This window comes from Brachyhypopomus gauderio, chromosome 7, assembly GCF_052324685.1.
Source record: "Brachyhypopomus gauderio isolate BG-103 chromosome 7, BGAUD_0.2, whole genome shotgun sequence".
In the NCBI taxonomy this organism is placed as follows: Eukaryota; Metazoa; Chordata; class Actinopteri; order Gymnotiformes; family Hypopomidae; genus Brachyhypopomus; species Brachyhypopomus gauderio.
Genome location: NC_135217.1, coordinates 14,536,927 through 14,552,519, shown reverse-complemented (window position 1 = coordinate 14,552,519; position 15,593 = coordinate 14,536,927). Strand labels below are relative to the sequence as shown.

Sequence of the window (15,593 nt, the reverse complement as noted above, 5' to 3'; positions counted from 1 at the left end):
CAGAAAAAGAGTATAGAATGATATAACTGACACTTGGGCATGTGAACACTTGCCATTAAGTGGCCTGCTTTTCATCTAGTGCTGTGACCTCTGGTATGGGAACCAACGAAATAAATGAATAAATAGCAATTAATTTAAGTGTTCAAATGTTTAGCATTCCTAAAGGAAGGAAGGAAATTAATATGTCTTCTGATGAAATCTAAGCTATATCGGCATTACCAAGCTGCAAAGAAATGAAACAAACCTATTGATTACGTTTCAGTCTTAGACGTGGACCTCCCTTTCCGTGAATTAACCCAACAATACCACTATGACTTCACCCGCTGTTGTTAGTAATTAGTGGCATCTAATTCACAATGTCCCCCTGTGAATGTACGTAGATACACAGACATGTACACATGTGTGCGCCCACAGACATGCGCACACAATGGCTACAATAGCCAAAATGGATCTCATTGAAAAGAACGCACATGAAGCTTAGCATGTAGGCTGGGACACAGTCATTGTGCTGGACTTCAGAGGGTATCATTCTCCTCCCCTTCCTCTTGAATACAGTGGGTTAAAAATAATGTACTGCTCTTTGCAGAGAGAGAGTTAGAGAGAGAGAGGGAAAAAGAAAGAGAGAGAAAGTTAGAGAGAGGGAGAGAGAGGGGGTGGGAGGGGGCAGACAGCCCGGAGCCAGAGGTCCTCACACACACACGCGCGCTCACGCACACACATATACACTCACACACACACACACACACACACACACACACACACACACACACACACACACACACACACACACACACGCCTCAGGAAGAGACCAGTGTACTGATATACACATGCCTCTTCTGCCACATATGGATTTTTTCTCTTTTATGAACGTCTCTGTGGCCAAGGCCCCTAATATGCCCATAAATGTCCTGTACACAAACAGAAATAGATCGTCATTGCTTTACCCGAGGCTCATCCGCTCTTGTAGGGGAAATAAAAACAGATGCCTCTGTTATTATGCCTCTGAATTTACTCCATTCACTCCATCCACCTTGTCTCTTTTTCTTTCATGTGGTGAGTAGTTCAGAATAGTAGGACCAGGACCAAAAGATAGGGAGAGATCCCCAAATTGGGAGTATCATGCATTCAGTATCACGTTATGAGATAAGACCATGTCACTGATCTCTCTAGATACACTGAAAAAAGAATGGTTGGTTAAGCAGTGATGTCAGAGCATGCAGGACAGGACACACTTTTTTAACAATGCAGAAACCCACACAGGTCCTCATTGTGTCTGGGAATCTCCTGATATGCTACATCCACTCTTTGACACCCTACTGGTGTTGGGGACATGTGTGGGTGGACTGAAACAATGACTCACAAGTGACCGGCCTCCACCTCTCTCTGGCCCGCTGTCCTCCGTCCCACCCTCCCTCCTTTCCCAGAGGGAATGCTTGCGTGAGGAAGAGTGGGGCGTCTGCTCCTCTCCTCCAGCCAGAGATAAGGCTGTCTCCAGCCACCCGCACACACCTCCTGTCGACTGTCTGCTCCTTATCACGCTCTGCCCAGGCAACAAAGTGTCGAGCAGGTAATTAGCCTGACGCAGTTCCGCATAGCACGCAAACACAAATACACACAAAAGCCGTGGTGGCCTTTGAGGTGAGTCAGTGTACACCAACCCCTTGGCTGCATTTATTGGTGGGCTATGAGGTGGTTTGGGGATTATTAGCAATGATGTGAAAAGTGCTTCAGTGAGATGAAGCTTTCAGATCTTCACATTCTCTTTGCAGGCTGGAGATATAGAAACAATGAATATCTGCCTAACACTTTTGGGGCTGTACATCTATTAGACATTGTATTTCACGTATTGTACCAGATGACTTTGTGTGAATACCTGGTACTCCAGGGCAATACTTTCTGCACTCCAGTAATGTGACTGATAATGACCATTGATAGGCATCAGTTACTGGGAAGGAAAGAACCGTAAAGTTTTTATGGGTGTCATTAAACTTTGCTTAGACGGTGAATATGGCACTTGCTGATTCTCAGACTATGCACTGATTTATGGCACCTTCTTCAACATGGTAATACCTATTTGGAACTGTTTGAGTTCAACAGGTTTGGCCACGTTGGTAATGGTGGTGATGATGCCAAGACGAAAGAGGCAGGATGTCTCCTAGCTTACCACCATTCTTTCAGTCTGGAAATCAAAAAGGATTCCTTGCACTCTAACTTTCATCTTTCGCATGGGAATGCCTGGCACATAATGAAGTGCTTTTTGTTGCACAGTGTGGAAGAACATTTGGATCTGAAGTCTAGTGAACAAAGACCACACCTGAGATTTTAAAGTCAGTCAATTTTATTTATATAGCGCTTTTTACAACATATGTCACAAAGCAGCTTTACAAACACATGGGACCAAATCCCTAATAAGCAAAGCAAGGGCGACAATGTCAAGGAAAAAATCCCTAGGCGGGGATTAGGAAGAAACCTTGGGAGGACCAAGATTCAAAAGGGAACCCAGCTAGTAGGAGTCCATTTATATAGTTATATATCTAGGCTGAACAGTCCCTCCAATGTGGATGTTGGGTCTCAGGGAGGTGATGGCATTGGCGTGTCCCCATTGGCATGTCCCCATTGGCATGTCCCCATTGGCATGTCCCCATTGCCATATCCCCATTGCCATATCCCCATTGGCATGTCTATTGGCGTGTCCCCATTGGCGTGTCTGTTGGCATGTCCCCATTGGCGTGTCCATTGGCAAGCCACAGCATTTTCTAGGTGCTTTATGGAATGGTCTTTGTAGAAACATGTAACCAGTATACATACAGGTAACCAGGTTAACACCTAAACATCAAATATCTCTGGCTCCTTGGTTCCTACGCAGTCATGTGACATAGGATAACCCAAGTGTGACCTTAAAATCTAATAAGATGTTGTATCTACATCTGCTTCGAGTGTTAGTGGCTGCCGGATCCTTTCACGTGACCGCATCAGTCTCAATCAGCTCCTCACGTTTGCATTCAGACGAAGGCAGCGGCGTCATGATGTGTGTGACCTTAACCTCGGCAGTGGCCACTTAATCAGACATTTTACCCATTAGGCATGGTGCGAGAGTGCCACTTAAGTCCCTTATAGGTCAAATCTACTTATGCCTCTCCTACTGGCCCGTGATATCTTTGTGAATATGCAGAGATGGACGAATAAATCGAGTCTCACTGGAAGCCTTGTGGGACACGACTAAACATGAACAGACATGTGACAGGTGTCCATTGTGTGCCCCTGACCCCTGAGGTGCGTGAGGACAACCGACTACTTCCTTTTCTCTCGATTAAGGTCAGGGAATAATGTTGTGGTGCCCTTTCAGGCACCCCAGCTCTAGTCATTTTTCTCCAGCTTTGGTATGGTACATAATTTATAACACCAGAGGGGTCCAGGGCTGTCCCAGCGACACTAACCTCCTGACCCCTTTGACCTTATGGGGTTAGTATGACAAAAGTGGGCTTTCCCTTTTTTGATTCCAGGGCTGGACAGGTCATATGAGTGACCTCGTGCTCAAGTTAACCTCTAACCCTTCAGCTTGAAGTCCGTGATTCAATTTTCATTACAGGCTTTCTGCAGATGAAATGGGAATAGAACATTGGTAAAAAAAAAATGAAATGCAATGTAAATCTATATGTGCCAGTCATTCAGAAACACAACACTTTCACAACACACAACAAGGTTTGAAATCGCACCAAACAGGACAACACATGTCATAAAAGGATTGGTACATGCAGCTTACCCAAAACCTGGAACAAAACCGCAAAATCTCCCAACCTGTTTTCACACCCATGTCTTAATGAATTTGTCAGGCACATGCTTTAGCAAATTGAGTCAAGCATGCACAGCAGCTGAGAATGGAAACCACCCATAATATAAAAAAACCCCCAAAACATTGAAGGGGAGAAAGTGAAGACGCATGAGAATCCGAAGTATCCTCTATCCATTTATTCTCCAGGCCCGTTAGGGTGACATATTGTCAGACCCCACCTTGCTGGGGCCTGTAGGAAGGCCCTGCAAGGCCAAGAACACAGTGAGCTGAAAGTGAACAGGAGAGTTGGGCGGGTCTACCGCAGCCAGTCATGGCTAGACAGACAATAGGGGGCCCTAGGCCTGTGGGAGAAACCTGAAGCCAATGCTCTGGTATTTTAAGAGGGGCTGAGTACCTCTGGAGCCAGTTGTCAATCAATAGGTGCACACAATCATGCAAAATGGCAGCCACAAAAAAAGGTGGACTCCTAAGAAAAATATTGACAGATTTGAACAACCATGTGATGGACAGAACATCATGCCCACTTCAGAGGCTGGGGTTCTTCCCTCTCCTTGTCATGTGCTTGCTTGCTCATCATCAGGGTGTGAAAGGCCAGTGAAGGTAATGGGACCACATTACCTGTTCTTTCATTGGTTGCCTGAAATGCCTCAGCTCCCCTCCATGTGACGCTGGCCACGAAAGACAAGTCTGACCACACACTCTTTTTACATTTGGCGAGGCATCACATAATTTTGTCACAAAGGGCACTCGTTTCCTTTCACACCTCCAGGTCCCACAGAGGAAGGAACCATGACCGGGCCTTGGGAAGCTCGTGCCTGCTGGGCATGAGGGATGGGCTACACTCACTCAGCCAGGATGCACCACTTCCATCTCAGACACACGGAGATCCCGAGATTGGCATGCCTCCATTAACCTTTTGTGTTGTCATCTAGAGCTTGATGATCTGTTTAACAACACACACAAAAGAAATTCCAGAACGTCCTTGTCCATAAGTTGCTAGAGCTGTTATTGAAAGTCTTGATTAGTGAAATACTAGCCAGACAGCAGCAGGAATATCATTAATCTCAATCCACTGCAGAAACAGAAATATTTTAAAGACAGAAATAACCAAGACGAATGTCAGAAGAACATTTGAACACTAAAACAGACAAAAAAAGAAATGCAACACTAGTAAAAAAAAACTCACTAAATCTCAACCGTCCTTTCATCAGCTAACCTCCAGACAGGCCACCTTGTTCTGAGCAGCTCTGCCAGCTAGAGTGTGTCCGTCTCCAGAGACACAGATTGGAAGTGACCACTGGCTTTATCAAAAGCAGCATGAGCCTGCTGTCTGTTAGCACAAGATTGGCCGGGACACATCTGTAAGCATTTGAGCATGTCTGTGTGGCAGGATACGGTGGAGAGGTCTGGGAGCCGGGTGATGAGGTGGCATTGACCTCCGCCTGAACCGTACATCACTTAACCCTGCGTGTTGGACATCAGCTCGCCCATGCCGCCCGAGGCCCGCTGGGGCAATGCGTTTGGTCACTAATTCAGAGGGCCGATTGGGCCGTGACCCACGTCTTAAATTGGTGGGTGTCGTTGTGGTATTTCACCTCGACTCAAAGGACCAAATGCTGAAATTGTATGCATCCAACATGTGGAGCAGAGAGTTTATGCAGCATATAGTGCAGTTAGGGCCCATTATACCCCTTCCACATGTATAAAATAATTGCCTGAGGGAACATTTGATAATCAGAGGTAAAAAACCATCAGTGAAATTGCTCCACTAAAACATAAATAAATAATAATGTAAAATAGAATTATGGGAACTTTGTGATGATTTAATAATGCTTCCACATTGAAAACTTCATCATCACAGTATAAAGTAAAGAGAAGTACATATACTGTATGACAGATCCACTCACATTTAGTCACACAAGAGTGTTTGTTCCGGGTTTTAGCAAAGGTCTATGTGTGGCTAACAGAAGCTCATTACATAAGTTTGCATATTACCCATATGGCAACCTGAGCCAAGAGTTCATCTGTATGGACTCAGGACTGAAGGTACACACTTATCTGATTTTCAGTATCCAGCTGTATGATGATGACCACACATATCATTACTGGCTGTGCAAATGCCTGTTCTCAACAGAGAGCAGGGTAACATTCAAGTGAAATTATTAAACATTGTCTCCATTTTAAAAAAGCATATTTATAGGCATAATCATAGAGCAACAAACATAAAAAAACAAAACAACCCCCCTAAAAAACAGACCAAATTATTCTTTTGAATCTTGATCAGTTTGCAAGAAGACAATTCCCTACACACTAGAGGTAATCTACTCTAATAATGAAGCCACAATGAGGCGGTATGTAAAGCGTTAAGAACATTTGTCTACGGTTGCACTCACTGGATTTATGGGCCATCCCTTATTCCATTCCTGAACCTTAATTGAAAGGAAAAACATTTTAAACATGAACAAATATACAATAAATATACAATATTATTGATACTGTGTAATTCTTAAGATTGTTAATGGTTACAATTAGAAATAAATGAACAATAATATGAAACAAAAATTTTCCCCAACAATGCATAAAGAGCAACCTATACTATAGGACGATGGTAATTTTCATAACTTTCAGTGGGTATATATAGTAAAAAAGTACACAATGATCTCTGAAAGATTTTCTCTGGTCATTGAGCTTTTTAGTGTACTACACAAACAAATGCATGATGACAGGAGCGAAGGGAGAGAGCTGAGCCCAGGTGTCTGTATCACTGCTGACTATGGAGCAGCCTGGACTCCCTCAGGTATAGCCCAGGGCTAGTAAACACTGATCCCACGTCAGCCCTTGAAAACTTTCCCCTGTTGAAAAAGGTCACCTCATTCCTGTCCCTTTGCATGCGGTCACCCCATGCAGGCAGTAAGTGGCGCAGGCCTGGAGAATATGTTTCCAATAACCCCTAGTCAGGGCACATTAGCATCTACCACTGGTGTGCTTCGCAGGGGTCATGACTTGCCCTTGTCTCCCCCACCCAAGGTCCCCCCACTGGGCACATGAACTATGCCAACTCAGGGGAGAGAGGGAAAAGCAACCCCTTTCACTGAAGACCAGTGTCAGACCTCACAGGGTCACCATCAGCCTGCGAAAGCAGATTGGGTCCTGGGGTTCTGTATCCTCTGCAGCAATACACCACAGCACAAGACTGACCTGCTGTACACTACAGGGTAAAATCCTCACTCTGCACTACACCACTACAGAGATTGACCTACACTACTCACAATCTAGTGCCATTTTCATGATCCATTGTGTTAGCAGAAGCTGCTTGACACCACGTCGACCATAATCATCGTTTAAAGAGGCCAAGTGTGTTTCCAATAAAAGGATATTGCATATATAGGGAAAATATGGAAGAATATAGATTTGTGCAAGTGAACAAGAATGTAAATAATTGTTTTAGGTCAGCTTTCAGTTATGATGATCAATGTAACTATGTTTTACATGTTTTTACTTACATGCTTTAGAGCACATAAAACCCAACAGGCCTCAGAAGGTACTGTGTGCTTTAGAGGCTGAAAATAAATCAGCAAAGTTACTGGTGTCCACCTACAATAAAGGTTACTGCTGGGTTTTCAGTTTTAATACTTTTGAAATAGCAAAACAAAAGGACTGAACAGAAACCATGAAAATAATGTTAGGCATGAAAGTTTAGCGACACCGATTTGTTTCTCCAGGTTCAAGTTTAATGCTCTTTAGTATTGATGCCCAGTGATTTTTTTTTTTTGTTTTGTTCCACGAAAACTCAGCCATCCTCAAGATAAACTGCATAAAATAATTTGAGGGAAATGTTATCGTGAGCAAGGCGTATGAAGCAGATTTTTCCGCTTGACAGAAGACAAATAATTACTCACTAGAAAGGAGAGGCTGATTTAATTTGTTCGACTATTAACTGAATTACATTTAGGACTTCTGACCAGATTTTAAACTGGCTTGTTTCGGTGTCCAGCCTATGAAGGGCGGGGTTACAGCCTTGGTTAATTTAAATACACCCTTATTAGTTTAATGACCAGAGTCTGTGATCAGTACTCATCAGCATTAATGCCCTGGCTGTACGGTCTGTTGATTGCCCAAGGCCTTCGGTTTTACGGAACGAGAAAGAAAGGCATTTTCCCTCTCGCTACACGTGGGCCGTGACATGAAGACACTAATGTGTGTGGAGAAGGCAGAAGCGGGGAGCGGAACACGGTGCACAGCTCGGCGGCGCTTGATGTTACGTGCCGCGCATCTGTTTCCCCGTTTTTCAGGCTGATCGGTTTTGAGACATGTTTTTATTAAGGAGAGTTCCGTAATGTTCTAATAAGTGGCTTAACGAGCACTGTTATGTTCGTGTCTTTTGCTTCACCCTGACCGCAAACTGATGCTTATCAAAATGATGAATGCAGCATTAATTCTAATGACGTGTAAGATGGGAGAAAGGAAAAGTCCTAATTTCTGCGACACTGTTGGTTCTCTGCTCCGTATCACAGAAAACGCCCGTTATTTATTACGAGTAGGCCTATTTGTTATTCTGTAATTATGCATTGGCAGTATAATAGGACACGTGGCCATTTTATGCGGATGCGCATTTGTAGGCCTTTAAGAAATTGTGAGGAATCGGCGGTAAAAAGCATAGAAAACAATGGCGATTATTTGGCTAAGAGAATGAGGTTAAGGAATCTAAAGGCACACAATAAGTCATATGCACTCGGTTCGATTTATTCAATATGGAATAAATGGGTCTGACCGCGAGTGGTGTTCTCATTTTATCCTTTGCATGTGTTCATTGCCGATACCTTTGGATGGCTCCTGTTCCTTAAAAAGGTTGTAAAATACATATCTGGCCTTTGCCAAAGGACACAATGAAGGATTAAAAGCACAGCATGTTTTGATTAGCAAGTTTCAGTATACACTGCTTCTCTTCACACACCTCAGGATTCTGATGTATATCATAAATGTATGTTAAATATTTAAAAAGAGGTGTTGAGCACATCAAGATGTCTGAGAAAAATGCTTTATAGAAATAATCTAGAAAAAAAGTGCAATCTTTTGATTGACTCCTCCCCCCCCCCCCCCCCCCCCCTTTACAAACATCCCTTAGGCAGCTGGAATTAATTTATAAACTGATGAGGGTGGGTGGGTGTATAGTCCTGTCAGCTGAAACAAAAAATATAATAAGACAAAACAAGTTGCAATTAGACGAAACAACGAGAGGTCGTGATACACGACATCTTTCCACTCAGCCGGACACAGCTGGCAGAGAAAAGAGCAAGGATGGGCTTCAGCGTTAAAGCACCCAGGGAAGTGAACAACCTTGCTGATGTGGGAAGGCCAACACTAATTAAAACCCAGCATTTGAGCACTGAGGGCATTTCCAGGCCTAGACCTCAGATGAGCCCTGGGCACATGGCCCCCACAACAGAGTCTCTCTCACACACACACACACACACACACACACACACACACACACACACACACCATAGTGTTGCACTATGCAATAGTTTTTTTCTGTAAAGCAAGTGTAAGTGTGTCACTGTCCCCATCAGCCTGCAGGTCCTCCAGTCTCCAGTGAGCACCGTCACGAGTGAAGTGCCATACAGACACATGGGAAGAAGTGAGGTGTGTCTGTGCACAGGTCCTCCAGTCTCCAGTGAGCACCGTCACGAGTGAAGTGCCACACAGACACATGGGAAGAAGTGAGGTGTGTCTGTGCACAGGTCCTCCAGTCTCCAGTGAGCACCGTCACGAGTGAAGTGCCACACAGACACATGGGAAGAAGTGAGGTGTGTCTGTGCACAGGTCCTCCAGTCTCCAGTGAGCACCGTCACGAGTGAAGTGCCACACAGACACATGGGAAGAAGTGAGGTGTGTCTGTGCACAGGTCAAATATTATTCTTAATGCTGTAATATACATTAACCTATAGACAGAATTTTTATGTTTATTGTATTTTACATTTGGGAGAAAGCAATATAAATAAGAGTAAATAGATTATCAGTATCATCATGTTTTTAAATATTGTATTATCTAAATCTACAGCTCTTACTGCATTAGAAAAAGAGCTCTAGACTTAAACATCATTAAAATATTTATCCTAATGTACCAATATGCAATTTACTATCTACAAACGACAGCTGAGCATCTCTACGCTTCCTTTGCTTCATGACGGAATCGTATTGCATATCACTGCAATCATCCCCACAGCAGCGGCAATCATCCCCACTGCAGCGGCCATCATCCCCACAGCAGCGGCCATCATCCCCACTGCAGCGGCCATCATCCCCACTGCAGCGGCCATCATCCCCACTGCAGCGGCCATCATCCCCACAGCAGCGGCCATCATCCCCACTGCAGCGGCCATCATCCCCACAGCAGCGGCCATCATCCCCACAGCAGCGGCCATCATCCCCACAGCAGCGGCCATCATCCCCACTGCAGCGGCCACTGGTCCCACTGCAGCGGCCATCATCCCCACTGCAGCGGCCATCATCCCCACAGCAGCGGCCATCATCCCCACTGCAGCGGCCACTGGTCCCACTGCAGCGGCCATCATCCCCACAGCAGCGGCCATCATCCCCACAGCAGCGGCCATCATCCCCACAGCAGCGGCCACTGGTCCCACAGCAGCGGCCATCATCCCCACAGCAGCGGCCATCATCCCCACTGCAGCGGCCATCATCCCCACTGCAGCGGCCACTGGTCCCACACCGTGAGCCCGGCTCCGTGCTGAACAGCCGCTATTAGTCTCTACGGTCGATAAATCCATGACCGTGGTTATCGCCGCCATTTCTGTTTCTTTGTCTTGTGTGCTGTTCCCCCCCCCCCCCCCCCTCCTCCTCCTCCTTCCCTTCCCCCAGCCTCCAGCAGGGAAGTGTACAGGGCCCAAGCCTGCCACCAGTGTTGGAGAGGTTTCTCCTCCCTTTCACACAGACCTAGTGTTAATGCCCCAGGCCCAGTTCACATGTGTGAGTGACTGGGGAGTTAATGCCGCACGCCTTGTTTTCAGCACTTGTCCCTCCGGATTTGCCACCCTGGCTGCACAATTTTTCCACAAATTCTAATTATTCATCAACTCGTTATCTGCCCCTCCCCCATCACGACCACTCACTTTAATTAGAACAGATGCAGGCATCTATTAGAGGCTGCCCTGGAGTGAGGGAACCAGTCCAGGACCAGTCCTGACTGCCATGCTCCCGTGAAAATGGCCAGCCGCCAATTGCAGGCAGTGGCAGAGGAGCGAACTGACAGTGGCAGGCATGTCCCCGCAGCCCCCCTCTAAGTTGCGCCGCCCCCGAATTGCCCCGCCCACCAGGCAGCTCCGCCCCAAGCTGCTCTAGTCTCTCAGATGCTCTCTCAGATAAGTGAGCTCTTGGCTCTTCAGTGCAGCAGCAGACATTACTGTTGGTGAGCTCGTGTTTCCGAGTTCCTGGTAGAGGCAGTTCTTGTGACTGCAGGGCATTGAGAGGAATGCTCGCAGAGAAGGCAGATGATCACAGAAAGTCATGTTCTCATGAACATGTAAATGTAAATGTGAAACGTATTGCAAGGAAATAATGGTGATCAGAAAATCACTGACAAACCACTGACAATAATTAAACCATGGCTCCATTTGTGCTGTGTCTGTTTATGTGTGTGTATATGTGTGTATAATTATGTATGTCATCTAGTGGGTATGTGAGGCTTCATTTTCAGTAGTGCTGAAACATTTAATGTGTGTGTGTGTGTGTGTGTGTGTGTGTGTGTGTGTGTGTGTGTGTGTGTGTGTGAGTCAGAGGGGAAGGGGTGTTTATTGCTCAAAATTAACATCACAAGGGTGCAGTCCCAAGGCAGTGGACTCTGGACCTTCAAGGTAGTAGCTCCTTAATTAAAATTTATATGGCTTCTTACTCCTTATTGTAGTGACTTCACTTAGCCTACAGCAAAAAGGAATGAGCTACAACATGAAGTTAGAATCTGGCATTCCAGTGTGCTGTGAAAATGTAGCTGTATTTTTCTGAAATGCATAAATATTTTCTTTTGAGCTTTGCAAATTGCATGATAATATTCATTTATTAAGGAACTGCATATTTCCAGTTGTATACAATCTGTGAAATCAGGAATTAGGGCTTGTGTCAATTGTTATGTGCAGTCAGTGACATAATTTTTACTAATAGACTAAATAAATGATCAAAATGAATGAATGGCAATAGACAATTTTTTTCTTCTCTAATAAAATGTAATCATATTTAACGTGACAATATACATATCCAGTGTTTCTCGGACCATTCGCCACTGTGTCATAAAGGAATCTGGGCATCAGTAGTACTTCCCTGAGTGATTTCAACTACTGCTGAAACAGAAGACGATGTAATTAATGATGGCATGTGTATGAATTTGCTCCCTTGTGGCCTAAGTGGTTTCAATGTGACCCCGTGGTGAGCAACCTCGTCAGCTGCTTTGCACATTAGCAGATTTGCTGCCGCCGTTCAGGGAGATTCTCCATGGTTCTCACACCTTTCCCTCGCCTCTGTACCTCGGAGTGAGAGGCAGCATCACGCCCAGTAACAGGAGTAAACATGGGCACATTCCCTGTCCTTTTGCCACATGCTTTTACACACACACACACACACACACACACACACACACACACACAGTGCTACACATTGCTAATTAAAGCCTTCAGTGTAAGCAGAGAAATGCGTAATCATGACATTTAGTCATGGGAGATTTGAGGAGATGAGGAGAAAGCGTGGTGCCCGAGTCGAGCCAGGCCTGAGGCAGCCGACCAGACAAAAGGACAGTGGTGGCAGTGGGCGTAGCCAGCCGGGGAGCTGTGGAAAGGTCATCTGCCTGAAAAGGCTAACGTGTCACTGCTTTTGTTCCTGTCCCTTGCAACATATGTTTGGCCCTCCTCCATCTCAATCCCCTATCTAGTTGAAATCAAACCCCCAGCCCCACCCGTACAACTTTTGACAGTGCGACAGTTGCAGGAGGGCATTAACTTACCTTCTTGATCGACTGATGAAAATCAACTAAATGGGGAACACCTGTCTCTAGATTTTTGAACCCTAAGGAGGCTGAAATCAAGAAAGGTCCAACACACAACCGCAAGGTCTGTTGTGGTTTACTGTAACCCTTTGTGATGGAACAAGTGTTACTGGCACAGGGCCATTGGCATTTAGGTCTACCTCTTCCAGTTTCCTTTTGAAAGCTTACAGTAAAACAGATTAAAACTTAATTCAAAGAATAAACTAAAGCCTTTACTAAATCTAAAACTCTGTTATACCATTCACTGAAACTAAAGGAAGAGTCAGTAAATCTGCTGACGTATGAAGCAGTCATGTTCCTGAGAGCAACTGAAGATGACTTCCAGTGCACACACACTGTGATCGCCATCAGAGTAACAGCAGAGTAACAGAATGGAGCAACTACAACTACAACCTGTCTCAGAAGGAAACAGTGGGTAGTGCAGTACAGAGCCAAGACAAACCTATAGTTTGGTCAGTGTGATTCTGAACTACAGAATTAAACTACTAATTAAGAGGATACTTATACTGAGAACCCTGTCATTCAAAGATCAAATCATGCTCTGTGCTTTTACAATATAAGTTTCCACAGTTCTACTTCTTACCTAGGACGTCATGTCAAAGGCTCTCAGGTGAGCGATGTTTCAAGGAATTCTATTTCTGCCATTTTCACTCCTGCCTTGATGAGATGTGACAGACACTGGAGCTACAGAGCTGTCAGTAGCAGCTGGGGTATGATGGGGTGGCTGGTATGTTAACCATCTATGCCCAGACGGTGGCCAAACAGGGACAAGCCTAAGTGAATGTGGACTGTAGTGTGTTCACTGGGATGCTAAGGTGCTCAGCCCAGACCTGCCGATACAGAATGGACGGGGAGTGTGAAGGCCTCTTACATGGCAGGTTCATGTTCATTCATTTGGCCCCTGTATCTGGGTTCCTGGTCTTAACTGGCAGCCCTCTTACTTCCTGCAGAATCTGAATAGCAGTTCCAAAGATGAAAACCTGAGTCCTTTTGAGTGAAGCGATATGGCTGTGAGCTACTTATTATCCTGGTGGTTTTGTGTCAAGAAAATAAATGAAATACATACAGTTACAGTGGAGCTTGAGACCATGGAGAAGGTGGGAGCAAGGCTGGGACAACTGCGGGGTTGACTGGTGCAGTCGAGAGTGCTGACATGTGAACCAGCTCCACGCCTTCTGAGAGCTAATGGAATCTGTTCGTACATTAACCATTGGGGCTGGACTTTGGGTGGCCATTGCCGGGGCCACACGCCCTCTCACAAGGCATCGTGGGAAAACCTGGACATAATAGTAAGCAGAGGGGTCACAAGGCCTGTCTGCTCCCTGCTTGCCTCTGCTGTGATGAGGAGGGGTCAGGTTGTGACGGACGCCCCTCATTAGTGTTACTGCCAAGTGGCCCCTCCATGAGCCTCCCCAGAGCTGTCTACCCAGAGGTGTCTCCCCAGAGCTGTTCTTTCTGGTGACCTACATTTGTATCACTGTTGTGAACCTTGTAATCCTAGTGTACTCATTGGCACTCATTCTAAAGATCTGAACTGGAGTTGTAGAAATCCATTCAAACAAGGCCATGTATTCTAGCTTTTAAATATGTGGATTCCTTAGGATACCTTAGCAATGTTAAGATCTGCAACTTGAGTTTGATATAACAAAGGTATGCTTGGTTACCCATTATGTGAAGCTCTGGGTTAATAGGACTTCCTCAACAAGGGGTTCCACAATGGCAGTTCAAATCAGAGTGCAAGAACACTGTTGAATAAATTGGGTGATAAGAAGAGAGTGAGCATGACACGCTGTAGGGAAAAGGGAACCCCAATGACACGCTGTAGGGAAAAGGGAACCCCAATGACACTCTGTAGGGAAAAGGGAACCCCAATGACACGCTGTAGGGAAAAGGGAACCCCAATGACACGCTGTAGGGAAAAGGGAACCCCAATGACACTCTGTAGGGAAAAGGGAACCCCAATGACACGCTGTAGGGAAAAGGGAACCCCAATGACACTCTGTAGGGAAAAGGGAACCCCAATGACACGCTGTAGGGAAAAGGGAACCCCAATGACACGCTGTAGGGAAAAGGGAACCCCAATGGGGATCTAATGCCTGCTGTCAGAGGAACCCCAATGTACCCGCCATGTAAGTGGAATCCTCTCAAAGTCACATCAGCATGTCACAGCCACGCCGGCCCTTCCAGAGCCCTTTGCACACTCTGTGGGGAGAGAACTTACGTAGAAGAGCCACTGCACAAACGCTGCTTTCCCGCTGTTATCCTGCTGCTGTGATGAAAGATCTCAGTAAGGTCACATGCAAAGTTTGCATGCACTCTATTAAAGGAAAGCAAGGAGCGACTATCAGTGTTGACTGTGGAAGTTTTGTCACTGCTGCTAAATTAAAACCTTCCCAAAAGATAATTTGATAGATTTCTCTTCATACACAAGAGAGCTACTAAAATAAGAGGGAAAAGAAAAGCGTGCACATTTTAGATATGTATTGATATGCATGTTTATAGATACACATTTATGATACACTATATCTTTATGTGTCACCATATCTTTACCCCCACAAGACATTGATGACTCTGTACTGTCTAAAAACTCCAGCAAGGTCATGGTGAACTGTAAATCAGCAATCCCAGTCAGCAATAACATCAACGATGCCATCACTGTAAATGCACTGGAGACCAGTCCGTCGGAGGTGTTCTTCTAATGTTTTCAATAAGGTGGTAACATGGGAAAATAGCTTCTGTTTTTAGACCCCA

The 15,593-nt window shown here is 45.3% G+C and overlaps 1 protein-coding gene across 2 annotated transcripts; it reads left to right on the top strand.

Moving 5' to 3' along the window:
- Positions 1-9,051: 9,051 nt before the first annotated feature.
- LOC143518211 (uncharacterized) lies at positions 9,052-10,624 on the top strand. 2 transcript variants are annotated; one of them, XM_077010683.1, is made up of 3 exons: positions 9,052-9,436; positions 9,535-9,682; positions 9,950-10,624. In XM_077010683.1, exons 2-3 carry the CDS (start codon positions 9,668-9,670, stop codon positions 10,526-10,528), a joined length of 594 nt encoding a protein of 197 aa, XP_076866798.1. In that variant the 5' UTR covers positions 9,052-9,436; positions 9,535-9,667; the 3' UTR covers positions 10,529-10,624. The 2 variants fall into 2 exon arrangements, 1 of the variants encoding a protein (XP_076866798.1); XR_013132087.1 differs by having other exon boundaries at positions 9,052-9,682; positions 10,020-10,624.
- Positions 10,625-15,593: the final 4,969 nt, after the last annotated feature.